Source organism: Eubalaena glacialis, chromosome 4 (genome assembly GCF_028564815.1).
Source record: "Eubalaena glacialis isolate mEubGla1 chromosome 4, mEubGla1.1.hap2.+ XY, whole genome shotgun sequence".
Lineage (NCBI taxonomy): Eukaryota > Metazoa > Chordata > Mammalia > Artiodactyla > Balaenidae > Eubalaena > Eubalaena glacialis.
The window spans coordinates 43,085,786-43,110,080 of record NC_083719.1 but is presented as its reverse complement, the minus strand read 5'-3'; the positions used below and the strand labels follow the sequence as shown (position 1 = coordinate 43,110,080).

General features: G+C 34.4%; 1 protein-coding gene across 9 annotated transcripts in view; it reads left to right on the top strand.

The window, feature by feature from the left end:
- SLC38A9 (solute carrier family 38 member 9) overlaps positions 1 to 24,295 on the top strand; it is a 102,167-nt gene that overhangs the window by 43,739 nt on the left and 34,133 nt on the right. For 7 of the 9 annotated variants that reach the window (XR_009700733.1, XR_009700732.1, XM_061187800.1 and 4 more), the window contains exons 3-10: positions 1,187 to 1,319; positions 4,516 to 4,637; positions 4,773 to 4,836; positions 5,464 to 5,557; positions 7,192 to 7,362; positions 17,341 to 17,400; positions 20,047 to 20,241; positions 22,781 to 22,888. Coding sequence is in view for 7 of the 9 variants with exons in the window: in XM_061187800.1 (XP_061043783.1) it covers positions 1,187 to 1,319; positions 4,516 to 4,637; positions 4,773 to 4,836; positions 5,464 to 5,557; positions 7,192 to 7,362; positions 17,341 to 17,400; positions 20,047 to 20,241; positions 22,781 to 22,888 (947 nt within the window). In the remaining 2 variants the exon portion in view is untranslated. Of the gene's footprint in view, positions 1 to 1,058; positions 1,320 to 4,515; positions 4,638 to 4,772; positions 4,837 to 5,463; positions 5,558 to 7,191; positions 7,363 to 17,340; positions 17,401 to 20,046; positions 20,242 to 22,780; positions 22,889 to 24,295 lie in introns of all 9 variants that reach the window. The other 2 variants (XM_061187797.1, XM_061187799.1) reach the window with 1 other exon arrangement.

Below are 24,295 nucleotides of genomic sequence, written 5' to 3'. Positions count from 1 at the left end.
CCAAATTTAGATGCTGTGATGGAGAGTAAATAATAAAAGAAAGATTCAAAGATTCTGTATGCTAACTAGAGAGACTAGGCTAAATTTAATTTCTCTAATGTCACAGAGTTATTTGGAAAAATAGCATAAACTAAAATTCCAGTCACTTGGTTTTTCAAGTGCTTCCCACAAGATTAGATTAACAGTGTCTCCAAAAATGGTTACCATACTTTAATAACTTTTAAGCTTATTTCAGAACTGTAAATATAGAAGACTTATGTGGAACCAGTGATAAACCTCCTGGCTTTTTTTCCCTTTCTTATTTGGATCTGTGTATAATCTGAAATAGCAAATTATATACAATTTGGGAGACAGTGTCATTTGTGACTTCAGGGGATCTGAGGAATGCAGTCATTTCATGAGCTTGTGCCAGATCTTTCCATTTTGGGTAGTTTATTAATGGAAAGAAAGCAAATGGAGGGAGTTTCAGTAAGGAACTGAATGGGTTAATGACTGAAAATGATGATTGAAAACCAGAATCTGCAGTTGATTGGGACATAGTTATGAGGAGAAAGCATACATATAAATAGTAACATAATGGTATGTTACTGAAATCTAAGAAAAGTAGAATGAGACAAAATATCTCTAGTGTCTTGATGTTCTATTTGATAGTATTTTGGATAAGTTTCATAAGGGAGATAGTTGAGATCACTAATCCTTAGTACATGAACCAACAAATAGGAATTGTGTTTATCATAAGAAGTAACTTTGGCCCATAAAGAAGGAGTAGAGACTCTTAACTAGAGGAACATTTTTGTCTGTAATTTCTCTGATTCAGTGCCAGATGCTTTTTGAGAGAACATTCAAAGCTGTGTCTGTCTGAGTTTCATTGTTGAAAACTGCCAGCTGCTATATTTCTTTTTAATAACTGATTGAAGGTCTTTCTGTTATGTCTCCTCTATTGCAAAATTCCTTAAGTTTAAAAAAGTGTGTTTAAAGTAATAGCATTATGAAACAAAAGCTTTAGTCTGTGGATTGGATAATACTTCTCTTGTGACATTTTCTTTTCCCACCAAAAGTGAGAAGTGAATGCCTTGCCTTGGTACATCCCATTTCTAATGGAGGACAAGAAGTTATTTTCTTCAATGGCTGACTTCCAGAATTTCTGCCTGAACGTTCTTTGTCAAGTGTATATTCCCTTCTCTAGGCCTTTCTATATAGAGCCCACAAACATCGTCAATGTGAATGATGTCATTCAGAGGGTTAGTGACCATGCCTCTGCAATGAACAAGAGGATTCATTACTACAGCCGGCTCACTGCTCCTGCAGACAAGGCACTGGTAAGGGGCAAAGCATTGCTAATTGTCTAAGGTTAAGTTGAAATGAACTGAACAACATAAGCCACGGCAGCTCTCAGTGGTTGAACTTTTTGCTGGCCATATTCCAAGGACAGCATCATGGAAAGTCAAAGATATTAATTAATACGTCTTACATCTCAGGCTAGTTCATTCTTATTAGCCTGGCATAGAGAGATTTGAAACAATCTAGAGATTTGTTGGATTAAATTCTGCTAATCCACAATCCTAAGAGCTTTGAGGAGGATAAACTGTTGAAGTAGTTTAGGTCATTGATTGTTAACATAAATAATAACAAGTTCTGGTTAGTCTATTCAATTTTTAAGTTTGAAGCTACAAGGGAAAAATGTTTTTAGAAATTTTCTGCAGGAGTGAGAAACTGAAATATATACATACATATATATATATTTTTTCCTATTTGGTAATGTCCTTTTATAGATCAAAAACCAGGGTCAAAGAGCAGATACTAAACATTTTAAGCTTTGTGGGCCACCTACTGTTGCATATTCTTCTCTACTTTTGTTTTATAATCATTTAAACAGCCCCTTACGAAAGGGGCTGTTAAAATAAGGTTGAAGGCTAGATTTGGCCCATGGGCTATGGTTTGTTGACTCTTGATCTTATAAAATCTGTGTTATTATCTTAGGATCAAAAATATATAAGTAATTTCATTTCTTATAAGAATTACCGATATTCAGAAATTTGAAAGTTGAAAGAAAAATGAAGCATTCTGAGAAAAAAATAATGATTTTTTTATAGGTAATAATGAAAAGGGAGAAGGGAATTCAACACTCTAGATGTTTACTGAGGGGCAAGGACTGGGCTAGTCACTTGAACACAGATATTTCATTTTAAGCCTCGTGAATTATTAAGATCTCCTTCTGTGTAATCATAGTAGGGACTTCCAAAATATTCTGGGTGGAATAATTTTCTTCCCCAATTTTTTCACGTTTTCTTCCCCTCGGTCTTTACATCAATAGTTGTGATAAAGTCTTAGTTCCATATCAGAATTATCTAAGCCTTCTGGGGAGTAGAAGTAATCCAATATCTCTGGGTCTAGTTCAGACCTCCTGGAGACTGTACTTGCGGAAGCAAACTTCAGAGATACCAGCTGGGCCAGTCTAGGTCTGAGTGTATGTTGTTTGCCTGGAAATTTAAGTCAGCATTGTACACCAAGTTGAATCCCTTTTGTTAACTGACAGTGAGATGAGTCTAATTAATCAAAGTATATAAACAGTGATCTAAAATTAATAATATGTTATGACCATTTTTAATGATTGTGTGTATACATCCATGCTCATTTTCTGAGAATCCCAAAATTATTTTTCCTAAAAGACCTTTTAGGGAAGAGTAATATGAAACCACAGGTGTCAGGTCTTTACACAGTTACACCTTTTTATTTCTGAAAATTTCCCCACTTACGTTAATATTTTTACTCTAAATTGGGGAAGGGTAGTAAATTATTTGGCTGCTGACATCTCCTAGATGCTTGCTAAGAAAAGTGTGGCCTGCACAGGCCAGCAATATCAGCATCACTGAGAGCTTGTTAAAAAGGCAGAATCTCAGTCCTTGCTCCCGATCTACTGAATCAAAATCTGTATTTTAACAAATTCTCTGTGTGAATCACAAGAACATTCAAGTTTGAAAAGCACTGTCCTAGACCACTGACGAGAGTGTGGGATCCAATCTTCCAATTTTTCTGTCTCTCCTAATAATTTCTTATCCTCTAGCTTCTAATCCTATCCCTGGTAACTTTTGATTTTCACTTTTTCTGAACTTGCTCTGCTAGATATCATGGTTTATCTGCTGCCTGATACAGACATGGTCCTGCCCCTTTTTTCTTTTTACTCCATAGTAGAAGACAGCAGAACTCAGACCCAAGAGGACTGAGGGTAAAGAGAAGGCAGCAGACCTATTTCCGTATATGCTTTTGTATCTACAGGAAATAGTTGTTTCCAAAGCCACACCAGGCATGGCATTCAAGACATTCTTTGCCCACAAGACACCACCAATCATATGCATAAAGAGAGAAGGATTTGGTATTTTTTCTTTTTGCACCAGTTCGTATCCTGTCTCCCTGCTGAGTCCTAATGCTCCATCACTTTCCTGAGGCGTTTCCCAACTATTCTAGTCCCCATTGTTGTTGTTATCATTATTATTGTCATTCCTGTGTTCCAGTTGAACGCTTAATTTTTATTCTTATAGCGTTTTCTAATTGTTTCACATGTGTTCCAACTGGAATTTAAACTTCTTGAAGTTAGGGGTTGTATATTATTTTTACTTGAATGCTAAACCTAGCACAGAGTTGTAGATTTACGTGGTAAGTACTGATGTAAAAGATTGTTGATTTATACCAGTCAGCTCCTACGTCTTTAATATTATGTGTAAGGACGACTATTCTCAAAGGACAATTCTCAGGGAGATGGTCAGAATTCCATCAGGAAACCATATTTTTTTTCCCTCCAAAATAAGGAGGTAGAATTAGAAAGAAATGTGTCAGGGTAAGGTGGGAGCTATGTGTATAAAAATGTATATCTGTTCAATTGTTCTGTCTGTGTATGTCTTCAACCTCTCTCTATTGGCTCCTTCCCTTTTGCTTACATCTTCTGTCTTTAAGAACCCTTGCCTTGCCTTTTCCTTAAGCCACTTTAGCTCACCTTTTTCTTCTGGTACCAAAGCATTTAGAAGAATAGTCTATATTTATTATTCCTTTCTTTCCCTTCTGTTGACTCCTCAATTCTTTATAGTTTGAGTTCCCTACCTGCCTCTTTGCTAAAACCACCTTCACATAGGAGTTTGGTGACCACTTCATTCTTAAAATTTCCCTCACTTAAGACCCAAGTCTCATCCATCTAGAATTACTTAATCTAGCTCTTGCTGGCTCTTCTTCCTCCTATCTCATGAAAATGAAGAGAAGAATATTTTGGCAATTGCATACTCTAGGAATTCATTCTCATTTGAGATGAACAGTTTATTGTTTATAGTATTTAAACTCTTGCTCCTTTAAATCTTCTACTATATTTGAAAAATAATTTTTATATTTATTAATCAGATATACACACTATTTAATTGTTCATGATATTTGGAAATGTGTCTAGAGTCAGGTACTCTGTTGCATAGAAAATATCCTCTGTTGCACATTTACTGGTTCTAACATTTCTGTACTTTTTTTTTTAACCAGGTTGCCCCAGATCATGTAGTTCCAGCTCCAGAAGAGTGCTATGTGTATAGTCCATTAGGTTCTGCTTATAAACTTCAAAGTTACACTGAAGGATACGGTAAAAACACCAGTTTAGTAACCATGTGAGCAAAACTACTTTTTGGAGCATAACAAACTTTTTGTAAATAAAAATTATTGATTATTTTAATTTTTTGTTGTAATTAAAATGTTTGAAGAGTCAAACGTCATATTTTTACTGCTATTACTCTGCTTTTCAGTTTTATGATTTGGAATACCATGATGGGAACATCTATACTAAGTATTCCTTGGGGCATAAAACAGGTAATATAATTTTCAGCACACTTTTTGCCAGAATTTTTTTCTCTTTGTATTTTAAGTTTTACAATAGAGGTTTTAATAAATCTACATAAAATTTATTAAAGAAAATAGATGATTACATTTATTTATTTTAATTTTATTTATTTATTTTTTGGCTGAGTTGGGTCTTCGTTGCTGCACGTGGGCTTTCTTTAGTTGCGGCGAGTGGAGGCTACTCTTCGTTGCGGTGCGCGGGCTTCTCATTTGCGGTGGCTTCTCTTGTGGAGCATGGGCTCTAGGTGCGCAGACTTCAGTAGTGGCAGCACGCGGGCTTCAGTAGTTGTGGCACGTGAGCTCAGTAGTTGTGGCTCATGGGCTCTAGAGCGCAGGCTTAGTAGCTGTGGTGCACGGGCTTAGTTGCTCCGCAGCATGTGGGATCTTCCTGGACCAGGGATCGAACCCGTGTCCCCTGCATTGGCAGGCAGATTCTTAACCACTGCGCCACCAGGGAGGTCCCTAGATGATTATATTTAATTTTACATTAGTTGTCTGGTTTTTAATCATAATTGTTTAGGGTAACAATATGGTTATATATGAATTTATTCTAAAATGATGATATATGTTGTTCTGTATTTTTATTTTTTTAAACAGGCTGGGTTTACTACTGGAATGTGTGTCATCATGCTGATGGGCCTTTTAACACTTTATTGCTGCTACAGAGTTGTGAAATCACGAGCTATGATATGTAAGAACTTGCCACTGTAAAAACAGATGAGTGATATGGGTATTAAGAATTTATGTTGAGGTAGATCACTAATGTGTACATTTCACAAATGTGTTAACTATTTTCTGTCTAAAGATTTACTTCTCTAATTCATAGCATTTGGCTGAACTGATATGTTAATGAATTTAGTGGCTGCCTTTGAAATTCTGAGAGTCTAGTTCTTTGCAGAGTGCATTTACTTTGGTGCTAATTTCCTCATAAGAATCATTTAAAAAGTTGTATTTTAAAAATAAGGTCTTTGCTAGAACTAAATTGAGAATTCTATGATTCTTATCAGTTTATGGTGACTTGTTTTGACCTATCCCTACCAAAAGATCTAGATGTTGGAATCTCCTAAAAGTAGAAATTTTAAGTATGAAAATGTGAGCAATGTGTCCTTTGTAATGAATTCTCAAAGTTGTACCATCGTGTTACCTCCACTCATTTCTATAATTTAGATCAGGGAAATACCTTTTTAGGTTGTTTTAGTTTAGGACCTAAATAGACATACATTATTTCATTGAATCTTAGCAAGTACGAATCAACAGACCAGGCTTTGCCTCCAGTTTTATTCCCTCTCTACTAAGCAGTGGTATATTTTCTCTTAATTGTATTATTTAGTCATATCCCTTTCCCATTTATCCACAAGTCCCTTGGTGCTCTTATAGATATGCTAAATTCTTTATATGAGGTAGGCAGTTAGCCCTTTACCTGTTATTTTTTGTTAATTTCTTTCCTATTCAATATTTGAATGGCTTTTGTATCGTATTAGTTTGTTTATATCTGCCTATCTTTTTCACTGTAATTTCTATTTCTTCAGTTGATAGAAAAGGATAACCTTTCAGGTGCTATTTTTACATTGTCATCTAAATTTTCTGTTATTTAATTTTCAAATTAACTCAATTGTCTGAAATTTTTTTAAATTGAAGTATAGTTGATGTACAATATTATATAAGTTACAGGTGTACAATATAGTGATTCACAATTTTTAAAATTTATATTCCATTTATAGTTATTATAAAATATTGGCCATATTCCTCATGTTACACAATATATCCTTGTAGCTTATTTTATACATAATATATAGTTTGTACCTCTTATTCCTCTACTACTCTATTGCCCTTCCCCACTTCCCTCATTATCTGAAATTTAAATTGGCATGTGGTGTGAAGTATGACTCAAGAAAACTTTCCTCTATGTTATTATTAAGTATGCCAATATTGGATAATGTCGTCTGTCCCTTATTGATGATTTTTTCTAGCCTTGGTTTATCACTTGCTTTTATTAATTATAAAATTTTATGATACTATAATCTACTTCTCAGATTACCTGTACTATTTCATTCACCTACATTTCTTTTTATGTATTTGTTCTATAATTTTTTGTTTTGTTTTTGTTTTTTTAATTGAAGTATAGTTGATTTACAATGTTGTGTTAATTTCTGCTGTATATAATGTTTTAATTACTGTTATTTCATAATATGGTCTAATACCTGGTGGTGGAATACCCATAATCTTTTGCTACATGTTTTGATTTAATTTGGAGAACACAAATTATGAATATGGAATATATGATTAACATCTAATTTTATTCTTTCCCTTTTATATTTTATCTAGCATCAGTGGATACCACTACCTGGGAATATCCAGATGTCTGCAGATATTATTTTGGCTCCTTTGGGCAGTGGTCGAGTCTCCTTTTCTCCTTGGTGTCTCTCATTGGAGCAATGATAGTGTATTGGGTGCTTATGTCTAATTTTCTTTTTAATACTGGAAAGTTTATTTTTAGTAAGTATCCATATCATATGCTTTAACACAGTTACTTTCAGATACAATAACTACTATAATGTTTTCGTTTCAACCTTAAATTCTGGACTTGGGATTAATAAATTAAAAAGTAATATTTGTAATTCTAGAAGATATACTTGATTCAGTTTGTTTTCTATGGTTATGATCGCAAATATAATGTGTATGTTAATTTCCAACAATTAATTTTTGAATAAATAATATTCCTTCAAATTCTCTAATTAACATAAAATATTTCTAAGTTCCAACAGATGTTTTAAGCATTGTTCAATTTTTACCACAAAATTTTAGTGTAACAGAAAAACTTATGAAGTTCCTTGGTGTTTGTTGCTAAAGAATTCAATGTGTAGAGTCTTGAAGAAACAAATGTCAGTCACGTATTTTCAAAATATTAGGATCTAAAATTAGGAAACAATAGAATAGTGGAATTTATGTGGGAAATATATTATTAAATAAGCCCTATGTATTTAAAATCTAGATTTACATGAAAACCAAATTTCAAAATAAGTTCTAACATAACTACAACAGCTAATTTTCCTAAGAGCTTTTGAGAGGCAGGTGAGTGAGGGAGATAAATTCTATTTTTATTTTAAACCATAAAATTAGCATTTTAATTAAGTTTTTTTTTAATTAACAATCATTTTTATTGTATGAGAAATTATGAAATGTTTCAAACTACCAAGGAAATGCCGAGGGTAATAGAAATACCACTGTACCCACTAAATGAGTTTTCATGTCTTAACATTTTGCCATATTTACATTAGTTCTCTATTCTTACAGACCTATAAATGTAGCCCCAGGTGTACTCCTTCTCAATCTCATTTTCCTTCTTCCCTAATTTTGGTACAAAATAATGGTACCTACATGTTTTTGTTATATTACTATATAAATATATAAGCAACATACCATATTATTTTGCATGTTTTTCATCTGTGTAAATGCTTTTGCAACTTGCTTTTTTCTGTAATCATCTTCAATAATACATTGTTCTAGTTCAATTTAACTGCTTTATTCCGTAATATGAATGTACCATGACTTCTTTATCCATTCTCTTGCTATTTAATTTGTTTTCAGTTATGTACTTTCCTGTTACAAACAAGATTTTGTTAAACATCATAGTTTGTCTCCTTGTGTATATGTGGGAGAGTTTCTTCAAACTATGTACCTATAAGACAAATTGCTGGAACTTAGAATATTCACATTTTCAACTTCACTAGAAATTACGGAATTGTTCTTTATCATTCTTATACCAGTTATACTCCTGCCAACAGTTTATGAAACTTCCCCTTGTTCCACATCCTCATCCACACTTGATATTATCAGACTTAAATTTTGCCAGTCGGGATATGGTTTAATTTGCATTTCTCCTCATAAGGAATGATCCTAGACATCTTTTCTTAATTGGACATTATATAGCTTGTTATATCCTTTGCCAATTTTTCTTTTGGATTGTTGGTCTTTTTCTTATTTATTTATAGGAACCCTTTGTAAAGTTTGGATACTAATATTTATTCATTAATGTTTGCAAATATCTTCCAGTTAGTGACTTATCTTCACTTTGTCTATGGTGGCTCTCTGATTCAGAAGTTTTTCTTTTACTTTCAAATTACTCAGTCTTTTTCATTATGGTCCACAACTCTTCCACATACATTTTAGAATCATCTTGTCAAATTCCACAAAAAATTCCTATCAGAATTTGATTGAAATTGTATTGAATTTATCAGTCAGTGTAACTTAATGTATCAACCACTACCATAATTGATGTCATTAGGGTACTGAGTTTAGAATTTGATTGGCATTGCATTGAATTTATAAATGTGGAGAGAATAATATCATTAGGATACTGAGTCTTACTGTCCATGATCATGGCATGGAATAGTTCTCCATTTATTTAGGTCTTTTTAAGTATCTTTTAAATTTTTATTGATAAAGGTCTTACATATCTTATTTTTAGACTTATTTTATTCTCAGGACCCTAAAATATTTTTTCTTTGGTAAAGCAGTTTTAGTTTAATATTCAAATACACATACTTTTTATTATAGAAAATTTCAAACATGTACAAATTAAACGGAACAACATAAGGAACCTTCATGTTCCCCTCACCTGTTTTCTTTCCTTCTTAAAAAAAATTATTTGTTTGTTTGTTTGTTTATGGCTGCATTGGGTCTTTTTTTTTAACATTTTTATTGGAGTATAATTGCTTAACAATGGTGTGTTAGTTTCTGCTGTATAACAAAGTGAATCAGCTATACATATACATATATCCCCATATCTCCTCCCTCTTGCATCTCCCTCCCACCCTCCGTATCCCAGCCCTCTAGGTGGTCACAAAGCACCAAGCTGATCTCCCTGAGCTATGTGTCTGCTTCCCACTAGCTATCTGTTTTACATTTAGTAATATATATAAGTCCATGCCGGTCTCTCACTTCATCCCAGCTTACCCTTCCCCCTCCCCATGTCCTCAAGTCCATTCTCTACATCTGCGTCTTTATTCCTGTCCTGCCCCTAGGTTCTACATAACCATTTTTTTTTTTTTTTTTAGATTCCATGTATATGTGTTAGCATACGGTATTTGTTTTTCTCTTTCTGACTTACTTCACTCATATGACAGACTCTAGATCCATCCACCTCACTACAAATAACTCAATTTCGTTTCTTTTTATGGCTGAGTAATACTCCATTGTATATATGTGCCACATCTTCTTTATCCATTCATCTGTCGATGGACACTTAGGTTGCTTCCATATTCTGGCTATTGTAAATAGAGCTGCAGTGAACATTGTGGTACATGACTCATTTTGAATTATGGTTTTCTCAGGGTATATGCCCAGTAGTGGGATTCTGGGTCGTATGGTAGTTCTATTTTTAGTTTTTTAAGGAACCTCCATACTGTTCTCCATAGTGGCTGTATCAATTTACATTCCCACCAACAGTGCAAGAAGGTTCCCTTTTCTCCACACCCTCTCCAGCATTTATTGTTTGTAGATTTTTTGATGATGGCCATTCTGACTGGTGTGAGGTGATATCTCATTGTAGTTTTGATTTGCAGTTCTCTAATGATTAGTGATGTTCAGCATGCTTTCATGTGTTTGCTGGCAATTTGCATATCTTCTCTGGAGAAATGTCTATTTAGGTCTTCTGCCCATTTTTGGATTGGGTTGTTTGTTTTTTTGATATTGAGCTACATGAGCTGCTTGTAAATTTTGGAGATTAATCCTTTGTCACTTGCTTCATTTGCAAATATTTTCTCCCATTCTGAGGGTTGTCTCTTCGTCTTGTTTATGGTTTCCTTTGCTGTGCAAAAGCTTTTAAGTTTCATTAGGTCCCATTTGTTTATTTGTGTTTTTATTTCCATTTCTCTAGGAGGTGGGTCAAAAGGATCTTGCTGTGATTTATGTCAAAGAGTGTTCTGCCTATGTTTTCCTCTAAGAGTTTTATACTGTCTGGCCTTACATTTAGGTCTTTAATCCATTTTGAGTTTATTTTTGTGTATAGTGTTAGGGAGTGTTCTAATTTCATTCTTTTACATGTAGCTGTCCAGTTTTCCCAGCACCACTTATTGAAGAGGCTGTCTTTTCTCCATTGTATACTGTTGCCTCCTTTATCAAAGATAAGGTGACCATATGTGCGTGGGTTTATCTCTGGGCTTTCTGTCCTGTTCCATTGATCTGTATTTCTGTTTTTGTGCCAGTACCATACTATCTTGATTACTGTAGCTTTGTAGTATAGTCTGAAACCAGGGAACCTGATTCCTCCAGCTCCATTTTTCATTCTCAAGATTGCTTTGGCTATTCGGGGTCTTTTGTGTTTCCATACAAATTGTGAAATTTTTTGTTGTAGTTCTGTGAAAAATGCCATTGGTAGTTTGATAGGGATTGCATTGAATCTGTAGATTGCTTTGGGTAGTATAGTCATTTTCACAATGTTGATTCTTCCAATCCAAGAACATGGTATATCTCTCCATCTGTTTGTATCATCTTTCATTTCTTTCATCAGTGTCTTTTAGTTTTCTGCATACAGGTCTTTTGTCTCCTTACGTAGGTTTATTCCTAGGTATTTTATTCTTTTTGTTGCAGTGGTAAATGGGAGTGTTTCCTTAATTTCTCTTTCAGATTTTTCATCATTAGTGTATAGGAATGCAAGAGATTTCTGTGCATTAATTTTGTATCCTGCAACTTTACCAAATTCATTGATTAGCTCTAGTAGTTTTCTGGTGGCATCTTTAGTATTCTCTATGTATAGTATCATGTCATCTGCAAACAGTGACAGTTTTACTTCTTCTTTTCCAATTTGTATTCCTTTTGTTTCTTTTTCTTCTCTGATTGTCATGGCTAGGACTTCCAAAACTATGTTGAATAATAGTGGTGAGAGTGGACATCCTTGTCTTGTTCCTGATCTTAGAGGAAATGCTTTCATTTTTTCACCATTGAGAATGATGTTTGCTGTGGGTTTGTCGTGTATGGCCTTTATTATGTTGAGGTAGGTTCCCTCTGTGCCCACTTTCTGGAGAGTTTTTATCATAAATGGGTGTTGAATTTTGTCAAAAGCTTTTTCTGCATCTATTGAGATGATCATATGGTTTTTATTCTTCAATTTGTTAATATGGTGTATCACATTGATTGATTTGCGTATATTGAAGAATCCTTGCATCCCTGGGATAAATCCCACTTGATCATGGTGCATGATCCTTTTAATGTGTTGTTGGATTCTGTTTGCTAGCATTTTGTTGAGGATTTTTGCATCTATATTCATCAGTGATATTGGTCTGTAATTTTCTTTTTTTGTAGTATCTCTGTATGGTTTTGGTCTCAGAGTGATGGTGGCCTCGTAGAATGAGTTTGGGAGTGTTCTTCCTCTGCAGTTTTTTGGAAGAGTTTGAGAAGGATGGGTGTTAGCTCTTCTCTAAATGTTTCATAGAATTCATCTGTGAAGCCATATGGTCCTGGAGTTTTGTTTGTTGCAAGATTTTTAATCACAGTTCCAATTTCATTACTTGTGCTTGGTCTGTCGTATTTCTGTTTCTTCCTGGTTCAGTCTTGGTAGGTTATACTTTTCTAAGAATTTGTCCATTTCTTCCAGGTTGTCCATTTTATTGGCATAGAGTTGCTTGTAGTAGTCTCTTATGATGCTTTGTATTTCTGTGGTGTCCCTTGTAACTTCTCCCTTTTCATTTCTAATTTTATTGATTTGAGTCCTCTCCCTCTTTTTCTTGATGAGTCTGGCTAAAGGTTTATCAATTTTGTTTATCTTCTCAAAGAACCAGCTTTTAGTTTTATTTATCTTTGCTATTGTTTTCTTTGTTTCTATTTCATTTATTTCTGCTCTGATCTTTATGATTTCTTTTCTTCTACTGATTTTGGATTTTGTTTGTTCTTCTTTCTCTAGTTCTTTTAGGTGTAAGGTTAGATTGTTTATTTGAGATTTTTCTTGTTTCTTGAGGTAGGATTGTAGTGCTATAAACTTCCCTCTTAGAACTGCTTTTGCTGTATCCCATAGGTTTTGGGCCATCGTGTTTTCATTGTCATTTGTCTCTAGGTATTTTTTGATTTTCTCTTTGGTTTCTTCAGTGATCTCTTGTTTTTTTAGTAACATATTGTTTAGCCTCCATGTGTTTGTGTTTTTTCTTTTTAATTTATTTATTTTATTTATTTTTGGCAGCATTGGGTCTTCGTTGCTGTGCGCAGGCTTTCTCTAGTTGCGGAGAGCAGGGACTACTCTTCGTTGTGGTGCGCGGGCTTCTTATTGCGGTGGCTTCTCTTGTCGCATAGCATGTGCTCTAGAGCGCAGACTCAGTAGTTGTGGCACACAGGCTCAGTAGTTGTGGCTCATGGGCTCTAGAGCGCAGGCTCAGTAGTTGTGGCTCACGGGTTAGTTGCTCCGCGGCATGTGGGATCTTCCCCGACCAGGGCTCGAACCCATGTCTCCTGCATTGCCAGATGGATTGTTAACCACTGTACCACCAGGGAAGTCCTGTTTGTGTTTTTTATGTTTTTTTCCCTGTAATTTATTTCTAATCTCACAGCGTTGTGGTCGGAAAAGATGCTTGATATAATTTCAATTTTCTTAAATTTACTGAGGCTTGACCTGTGACCCAAGATGTGATCTATCCAGGAGAATGTTCCGTGTGCACTTGAGAAGAAAGTGTAATCTGCTGGTTTCGGATGGAAGGTCCTATAAATGTCAATTAAATCTATCTGGCCTATTGTGTCATTTAAAGCTTGTGTTTCCTTATTAATTTTCTGTCTGGATGATCTGTCCATTGGTGTAAGTGAGGTGTTAAAGTCCCCCACTATAATTGTGTTGCTGTCGATTTCATCTTGTATCGCGGTTAGCATTTGCCTTATGTATTGAGGTCCTCCTCTGTTGGGTGCATATATATTTATAATTGTTATATCTTCTTCTTGGATTGATCCCTTGATCGTTATGTAGTGTCCTTCCTTGTGTCTTGTAACATTCTTATTTTAAAGTCTATTTTATCTAATATGAGTATTGCTACTCCAGCTTTCTTTTGATTTCCATTTGCATGGAATATCTTTTTCCATCCCCTCACTTTCAGTCTGTATGTATCCCTAGGTCTGAAGTGGGTCTCTTGTAGATACCATATATATGGTTCTTGTTTTTGTATCCATTCAGCGAGCCTGTGTTTTCGGTTGGAGCATTTAATCCATTCACATTTATAGTAATTATCAAATATGTATGTTCCTATTACCATTTTCTCGATTGTTTTGGGTTTGTTTTTGTAGGTCCCTGTCTTGTCTTGTGTTTCCCACTTAGAGAAGTTCCTTTAGCATTTGTTGGAGAGTTGATTTTGTGGTGCTGAATTATCTCAGCTTCTGCTTTTCTGTAAAGCTTTTGATTTCTCTGTCAATCTAAATGAGATCCTTGCTGGGTAGAGTAATCTTGGTTGTAGGTTCTTCCCTTTCATCACTTTAAATACAACGTGCCACTCCATTCTAGCTGGTAGAGTTTCTACTGAGAAATCAGCTGTTAACGTTATGGGAGTTCCCTTGTATGTTATTTGTCGTTTTTCCCTAGTTGCTTTTAATAATTTTTCTTTGTCTTTAATTTTTGTCAATTTGATTACTATGTGTCTTGGCGTCTTTCTCCTTGGGGTTATCCTGTCTGGGACTCTCTGCACTTCCTGGACTTGGGGGCTATTTCCTTTCCCATGTTAGGGAAGTTTTCGACTGTAATCTCTTCAAATATTTTCTTGGGTCCTTTCTCTCTTTCTTCTTCTTCTGGGACCCCTATAATGTGAATGTTGTTGCGTTTAATGTTGTCCCAGAGGTTTCTTAGGCTGTCTTCATTTCTTTTCATTCTTTTTTCTTTATTCTCTTCCGCGGCAGTGAATTCCACCATTCTGTCTTCCAGGCCACTTATCCATTCTTCTGCCTCAGTTATTCTGCTATTGATTCCTTCTAGTGTATTTTTCATTTCAGTTATTGTATTGTTCATCTCTGTTTGTTCTTTAATTCTTCTAGGTGTTTGTTCTTCAATTCTTCTAGGTCTTTGTTAAACATTTCTTGCATCTTCTCGATCTATGCCTCCATTCTTTTTCCAAGCTCCTGGATCATCGTCACTATCATTATTCTGAATTCTTTTTCTGGAAGGTTGCCTATCTCCACTTCACTTAGTTGTTTTTCTGAGGGTTTTTCTTGTTCCTTCATCTAGTACATAGTCCTCTGCCTTTTCATTTGTCTATCTTTCTGTGAATGTGGTTTTCCTTCCACAGGCTGCAGAATTGTAGTTTTTCTTGCTTCTTGTGATATAGTTTTTAATTATAAAAAATTAAGATTATTTGTTGCTGTTATAATAAAAGAACCTAATTAATTTTTTAATATTTATCTTGAATCTAGTAAATGTGTTGAACTCTTATTGCTTACAATTTTGTAGATTCACTTTCGATTTTCTATTTAGGTAGTTATGTCATCTATGAATAGTGAAAAGTTCTTCCTCTCTAGTTATTATTTTTTGAATGATTCATATCTGTATGCATACATTTATATTTAATATGTACATACATACATATATACACACAGGCACATGCACACACATGTATATATGTTTACATATATACACATATAGATATATTTATCTTTTTTAAAATGTAAAGTTGTATGGATGCAGTGCTGGTAGACATCCTTATATTGTTCCTGAGGAAATCTTTCTAATGTTTCACCATTACATATTGCATTAGTTGTAGGATCAAAGGGTTGTACCCTTTAGTAATTCAGAGATGTTCCAGCCTATTGTTTTCTTATGCATTTTTACTAATGTGTGCTGGATTTTATAAAATACTTAATCTACATCTCTTGAAATGATTGTAAAGCTTTTCTCCTTTAAATTGTTAATATGAATAATTAAAGGAATACATTTTATAATATTTAAATCATACTTATATTCTGGGAGAAACTTAAATTAGTTTGTAAATCATGATGTATATTTTAAATTTTCTTACTGGATTCAGTTTACTTTTGGGAGGAGTGGGAGTAATATTTTATTTAGAACTTTTGTGTCTCTTCATAAGAGATAATGGCCTAGAGTTTTTCTTTCTCACACTGTCCTCATTGAGCCTTGATGTATTAGGGCTGCTGTAACAAATTACCATAAACTGTTTGGCTTAAAACAAGAGAAATTTGTTCTCTCCCACAGTCCTGGAAACTAGAAGTCCAAAATCAAAGTATCTGTAGGGCTCTCTGCTCCCTCTGAAGCCTTTAGGGAAGAAGCCTTCCTTGCCTCTTTCTAGTTTCTGATGATCGACTGCTGGCAGTCCTTGGTATTCCTTGAGTTGTAGCTGTATCACTCCAATTTCGGCTTCTGCCTTCACATGGCCATCTCCCCTCAGTGTCTCTGTGTCCAAAATTTCCTGTTCTTATTAAAGACACCAGTCACTTAATTTAGGGCCTATCCTAATCCAGTATAACCTAATGTTAACTTGATTATCTCTACATAGAGTCTGTTTCCAGATATGGTCACATTCTAAGTTTCCTGGTGGACATGGATTTGGGGAGAATACTATTCAACCCAGTATACTTGGTATCAAGGTTTTACTAGCGTTATGTAAGTCTTTGGCACCAGGAATTCCTTAAAGATTCATAACTTCCGATCTTAAATCAGTAGTAAGCCCTGGAGATAACTGTAAAAACCTAGAGCACTAGACTACTTCTTTCATTCTATCTTGAGAGGCGTACAATGGAGATGAATAATTAACATATTTAACTTACTTTATGACCTTAAAATTTAATCCAACATTTTTTACCGTCCTATTTTTAAGTTTTACATTACTTTTATTAATGCTTACTAAGGTTATAAAAGGTTAACATCAAACAATAAAGTAAATTCCCTCAGGCAAGTAAAAACATATTCTTCACCCATTCTCTCATTCACTGTAGAATGACATGAATGCTCAGGTATCTGCATTAGCTTTTTGTTTTGCTACTTCTTTTAGTATTACTTAATGGTGCTTGTGAGCAATAATTACTATATAGCCTTCAGTTTATAATAGCACATCCTATACTTTGTAAAAACTTTAAGTGATTTTCCAGATAAGCTCAGCTGTTATGAGTACTGGCTTTACCCCTTTTGCAGACTTTAGAACTTTATTATATAAGATGTAACTATACTTATATAAATTAGTGTCCGTATATGTAAAAAAATTGTGCACACTGTCCTTATTCCAGGGCTTTTAATTAAATTCAGCCTTGTGGGTAGTTTTTTTAAAAAATCTTCAATCATGTAAAACACAGTGGGACTGTGACACCAATGACATTGTTCCTGTAAGTAGAGAAAGCTGAAGAAGGTAAAGCTATGTTAACAGTGAAGTAGCCTTTGTTCAGTGTACTAGGTAATATTACCACACAGTAGATCTTAAAAGATTTTTATAGGTAAAAAACTTTAGAGGGTGATTGATTTAGCATCTTTCATTCAGTATTAAACTATATTTTCCCCTTAATTTTTAGACTTTATTCATCACATTAATGACACAGATGCTATACTGAGTACCAACGATAGCAACCCTGGTAAGTAGTTTGGAATTGAAAGTTTGGCTTGTTTCTTTATTCGTCACCTCGCTTCAAAAATGATTTAAGGTAGAACCTATAACTTTATTTTAGGTAAATGACCAGCATAAAATCATTATGTTAAGTAAGCCACTATTAAATTGTTGGCAGTCAGTATGTTGAAAAAAAAAAAAAAAGAAAAACTCCACAAAATTTTGTGTTAATGTGAGCTAAACAACATTTAGTTCATATTATTCAATTCACAGTTACAGCTCACATCTATAGTATCCATATTTGCCTATGATCAATACATATTTTGAAGAACCTATATCACTGCTAATTGTTTTGGAAGTCTAGAACCATAGTTCTCAGTTTGTTAACTCAGTTTTAGACATTTATTGTTTTAGTTAGTAATATTTAAGATATACAAATCTGTGCCCTAAATTTCCTAATAATGAACCAAGGTTAGTAAATACAGAAAAATAAATTAAAGATTTGTCAAAAAAAAACCCTTAATTTCTTAGAAAATTTCTTTTAATTAATTTATTAAAAATAAACGTTTGTGGCCTATGGGTTTATCCAATATGACAATCATAGGAAAAGTGAATAGAAAAGCTAACATAACCTGGTTAACAGTGTAACTAACATCACCTAAAGCTTTTATGTGTTTAACTTTCAAAGATACTGAATTCATAGCATTTTGATGGAGGTACACATTGATCACTAAGAGGACAATTCATTCAATGCATATTTATTAAGCCTATTACCTGTGAGGAACTGTTCTAGGCTCTGGGATATAATGGACAGACAAGAGTTTCTCCTGTCATAAAGTGTACATTCCCATGTTTTCTATTCAGTGTCTTATTTTACCCCTTGATTAAACTGATTAACCTGTCATCTGTTAACACTAGAAAATGAGTGAAGTATCAGCTTTTATTTCTGTGAACACACACATACACACTTTTCAATAATTATACTAAAGTATTTTACTAAAGTATTTTATAATTTAAACATATATCTCTTGCACCCTGTTCCTTACCTCAGAATTTTCAGAAGACCAAGTAACATACTTGTCTTAAAAGAGAAATTCATTTTACTATAGCTCTTCTGATATCAATTGATAAAACTAGTTTATTAATATCTAATAGGATTTCTTCACTAGAGAGTTCATTGTTGAGTTCATAAATATCACAATTACAGTGATAATTTGGAGAGCACCATCAGCAAAGTCAGTTTACTTTGCATAGTGATATGTTGATAGTAGCACTTCTTGATTCTTTGGTTTATTTTGAACAGTGTATTAAATAGAGTATGAAACAATCCATCTCAGTTAATATTAAAAATTACAGCTGACATTTATTGGATACTTACTGTGTGCAGGCATTGTTCTAAATATTTTACAGCAACTCCATAAGGTAGATCTTTTCTCTCATTTTCTGTGCAGAAACCAAGGTACAGAGAAGTTAGTGATTTGCCCAAGGTTACATAACTATTAAGTGACAGGGTCGAGATTCTTTATTCAGTCAATATACTTCCACAGCCTGTGCTCTTTACCACTGTAATTATTAGCACAAGAAAAATTCAAGTTAATTTACTTCTCTCCAGAGCATAGAAGAAAAATGTGCATGTTAAAGTGCTAAGAAAGAAGGTGAAAGAAAATTTTTGGCTTTGTGGTATGCGAAATAACGGATAGAGAATAAAATTGTTTGTCAGCATTTTTCACTAGCATTAACCATTCTTTACAAAGAGCTGATTATTAGAAAAAGTACTATTACGAAACTAGAAACACAGTGAGAATGATTTGTATTCTCTCTGCTAACAGAAGATCAGTGTTAGGCAAAATACGTTTTACTCGCTTCCCAGTTCTCTGGATATCATCTGGGCTCTTAAGCTGCTATAAGGTGTGATAAACATCCAGGACAATTACTCTGGATTGCTGGAATTCAAGATTCTTAAGCTATAAGCAATAATTAGATTTTGGCAATACCGTGGCAGATGTTTTGATGGTGTCCACTTTTTATTCCAAACCCAGAGATTTTGTTTATTGTTAGAAGAAACCTGTTCTTTGGCCTTTGTGTGGGTTATTAACACAGTGAACAATTACCTGTATGATATTTCTTATATTATTACTTAAATAGGATCAAATATCATCCAACCCAGTATTTTCTCTCTAGCAAAGGGACCAAAGGATATTTGGTAGGATAATTTTATAATTTCCAGTAGAAATTAAGGCTATACCTCAAAGTTTTCTAACATTCTCCTACCTTTAATTATTTATAGGTAAAAGGTTTCTAATATAACTATATATAAAATAGATAACAAGGACATACTGTATAGCACAGGGAACTGTATTCAGTATCTTGTAATAACCTATTGTGGAAAAGAATCGGAAAAAGAATATATAAATATATAAATAACTGAATCACATTGTTGTATACCTGAAACTAATACAACACTGTAAATGAACTATACTTCAATAAAAATAAATAATAAAAATAAATAAAAAAGATTCATAATATATCTAAATATAACCCTCTATTTTTTTCCAGAAAAAAGAAACTTAGCATTCATGGTAAAAATTGAGGTTGGCAGAACAAGTGTCAGTCTTGGGGGTAGTCATTTTCTGTTCTTTGTTGCCTTCTCTAATCTGTTGCTTCCCTATTGCAGTGATTTGTCCAAGTGCCAGGAGTGGTAACCATCCTGACAATGGCTCTATGATTTTCTACACCAATGACTCGGGACTCCAGCAGTTTGAAAAGTGGTGGAATAAGTCCAAGACAGTGCCCTTTTACCTCATAGGGCTCCTCCTGCCACTGCTTAATTTCAAATCGCCTTCATTTTTTTCAAAATTTAATATCCTAGGTAAGCCAAGGCACTGCGTTATAGAGCCTCTGTGTAGTAGAATACATGCTGGATTCTGTGGAAATATGGTCTGACTGGGGAAATATCAATAGTTACCTTCCAGGCCTGTTCATCTATGTTTAATTTGTTCATGCATATGTTACCCTGCTTTTTGGTTTTCTTAATGGAGTTTGGAAGAGAGAAAAATAGATGGGCTCTTTCCTGGCAGTCCAGTGGTTAAGACTTCACCTTCCTGTGCAGGGGAAGCAGGTTCAATCCCTGGTGGGGGAGCTAAGATCCCACATGCCTCGCAGCCAAAAAACCAAAACATAAAACAGAAGCAGTATTGTAACAAATTCAATAAAGACTTTAAAAATGGTCCACATCAAAAAAAATCTTTTAAAAAAAAAAGAAAAATATAGATGACCATTTCAAGTCCAAGTCCCTTTTTAAGATGAGTTGCCGGGTGCATTAAAAAAAAAAAAAAAAAAGGACTTACCTGGTGGCACAGTGGATAAGACTCCGTGCTGCCAATGCAGGGGGCCTGGGTTTGATCCCTGGTCAGGGAACTAGATCCCACATGCATGCTGCAACTGAGAGTTTGCATGCCACAACTAAGTCGCCCGCCTGCTGCAACTAAGGAGCCCTCAAGCCGCAGCTAAGGAGCCCAACTCCCACTGCTAAGACCCGGTTCAACCAAATTAAAAAAAAGAAAAAAAAGGATGAGTTGCTGGGGTTTCCATTCTATCCTTACTGAACAACTATCCCTCATTTCCTCTAAGAGAACAGCTAGAGGAAGTAGACTACGATTTCAGCAGGAGAGATCCAAAGTGGATATTTTAGGGATTCTCAAGTCTAAGGGTTGGAAATATTAGAACTTACTAAGGGAGGTTATGGGATATTTTTTTCCTACAGTATCTACTTAAGAGTATAGCACAAAATTATCACTTGACTTTCAGCCTGGGATATTGTTCTCTAGCTGAAGCTCCTTAGGTTTATTCCGCTTCTGCTGTCTTCCTCTGTGCTTTTTCTTTCTTAGAGCACTATTGCCTCCTTAAAGGAACAGACTTCTTCTTGTGAGACCTGTTTTAGAAAAGGAACCCCTATGAAAGCTCAGATCTGGTTAACTAAAGACAAGGATATCATTCATAAAGAATTGATAACCTAAATAGATAATAGGATTTCACCTCCTCCCTATAGTTCTGACCTCTTGGTAGGCGGCCTAGAGTATGAAATAATTAGATTACTCATCACATCAAGGAGGTGGCTTTGGGTTTTCAGAAGACCGAAGGAAGAGGTAAGGATATTTCTCTATACCTCTGCCTCACAACAGGATTCACTGTAAGACTGACTACCACAGACACACACAGAAAATGAAGAGTTGTGGTTATATAAGCTTTAGCCTCTTGTATTCATCCTTTCTGAATCAGCTAACCTCCAAACCCACAGTAGAGCTTATATAGCTCATTTGTGGTTTCCTGATTTGCTTGCCGACTTTCCCATGGAACAGATCTTTAAAAGTTAGCATGTAAACTTATAGAAGAATTTGCTCAGTTGGGCAAAACAATCACTAGGCTACTAACCAGGTTAGTTATTCTCTACCTCCTTAAGGATATTTTTCTTTTGCCCTTTTTCTTGGTACTTTCCCTTTTAAAACTACATATAGCTTCTTTAGAGAAATTAGAATCTAATTCCTCTAGAAACCTTTCTGGATTTCTTGACTCTACTCCATAATGACTGGACTTAATTCCTTAAATCCTCTAACATCTAGACTACTAAAAAATCCTGAAATTCTGAATGCCCACTTTACCCTGCATAAAGTGGGCATTTACTTTACACAGTGAATGGAATCTGGAATCTTTCCATCTAGCAAGCAGTACTGCTCAATCAAAACTTCATCTAGATAGTAGATCAGATTGTTCATGGATTATGTGGCTTATTGCCTTTCTCAAATAAGTTTATGATCCACATTTACTACTTTTCTTTCTTTACTTTCTTTCTTATACTAAATATTTTGACAGACTTTTCCAACTTATTGACTGTCTCTAATACCTTTTTTTTAAGTTAATTTTACCCGTTCCTTTTCATTTTTAAATTTTTTATTTATTTCTTTATTTTTTGGCCACGGCACACAGCTTGTGGGATCTTGAAGTTCCCCGACCAGCAATTGAACCTGGCTCTCAGCAGTGAAAGCGAGAAGTCCTAACCACTGGGCCGCCAGGGAATTCCCCTCTAATACTTTCAATACAAAGAATAAGAGTCAGTTTCAGGTTGTTTTTTCTCTCCTATGTAACCTTACAATTTTATAATGGACTCTCTGCATGTATCTTCCACTAAACTCAGCTCATAAGTTCTTATGCCTACTACATAGTTTTTTGCTTTGTTTTTTGATATCTCACATAGCTTGTTTCTGTTCTTTAGATCTTACCTGGGTTTTAGTGGGCATAAACAACAAAGGTAATAATTTTCCAAACTATGCTGAGAATGTAGAAACAAAACTTGATTTTGAAATAGTCTGTAAAACAAAGTTGGTAAATGGTTTCTGAATTTTTCCTTACAGGCACAGTGTCCGTTCTCTACTTGATTTTTCTTGTCACCTTGAAGGCTATTCGCTTGGGATTTCATTTGGAGTTTCATTGGTTTATGCCAACAGAATTTTTTGTCCCAGGTGAGCTATTTGTCCCAAGTAAAGAATTAATAAATTACAATAATGTGATCTTCAGTTAACTATTGTTACTATAAAACAAGTATTGGTAGATTTTATGATGAACACTTTTATTAATGCTGTTAAGCTAAAAACAGGAGTACAGTTGAAATTACTGTGGTTTTCTTGCAGTTAGGGCTAACCAGTACCCTTTGTCATTTCTACTCGGGAGTTAAAGTCACAATGCAGTTGAAAAATCAAGAACTCATTCTCTAGACTTTCTCTGAGGAAACATACCCCTAGAATTTCAGAGACTTAGAACATTGTCAGTGATAAATATATGTGAATAATACTGGTAATTAACATCATTGTTCCCCTTATGGGTTTTTTTCTTTTAATATTGCTGTTTTTCAGGCTAATCAGAGTGGTGATTATTAAGTATCCTTTCCCACCTTTTTTTTTTTTTCCCCATGGCTATAACTTGGCAATTTCTTAAGTTTCACCCAAATTTAGAGGATTTTGGACATGATAGAAGCACCATGAAGCAATGAATGGATAATGCTAAATGAGGAGACAGACTAGAAAATGGAAGTAACTATTATGCTCGTATCTTAAAAACTAATAATAAGGGGAAAGTAGTACAAAATTCTGCTGTTGTTTAAAAAGACTGCTTTCTTTCCAATCTTCAACTGTTGATTCTGGCAGTCTAGAATTCAAATCTCTATTCAGTTTCTGGTGTTAGTCTCTAAAGCCTGCAAATATAGTTGTCTACCACCCCTTTTGTTTCTTTTGTTACAACATTCCTGAGTTTTCCAGGTGTGCTGAGTTGGTGGTCATTGGAAGGTATTATTTATGTTACCATGGTTACTTGTTTTCAGATCATCTGGCTGCATCAGCTTTGATTTTTTAAATTTCTATTAGAAGCCCACAAAGACTAAAAAGTCAGTGTAAATTCAGGATAAAGGAAGTACTGGGGCTTGCAAGGCATCTTCTCTCACAGATTGTATTTAAAATTGGACAGTGATGAGAATGGCAACTTTAAGCTAGTTCTTCCATTGATTAATAAAAATAGTCTGGGATATTATTTTCTAAAAGTAGATCCATATTGATTTATATTGAGGTTTAGTGATGAACATTTCTGCTAATGATAAGACATTAGAGATAAATATGGGAGAAATGGAGAGTATAAATAGTTATTTAAAAGATGGAAAAGGGAATATACCTAAATAGATATCAAGCCATTTATTTCACTTTACTTCATTTCTAAATGATATGAGGGGAGAATCATGAGGACTAAAAGAGGTTCATGTAAATACCTGTGGTCCTGAAATTACTTTATTGTGATTGAAGAATTTCTTAAGAAAGAAATATGTCATAAATCCTTTTCAGTAAAGGCTAATTAAAAATCAGAGAATTGGAGGGTGTGAATCT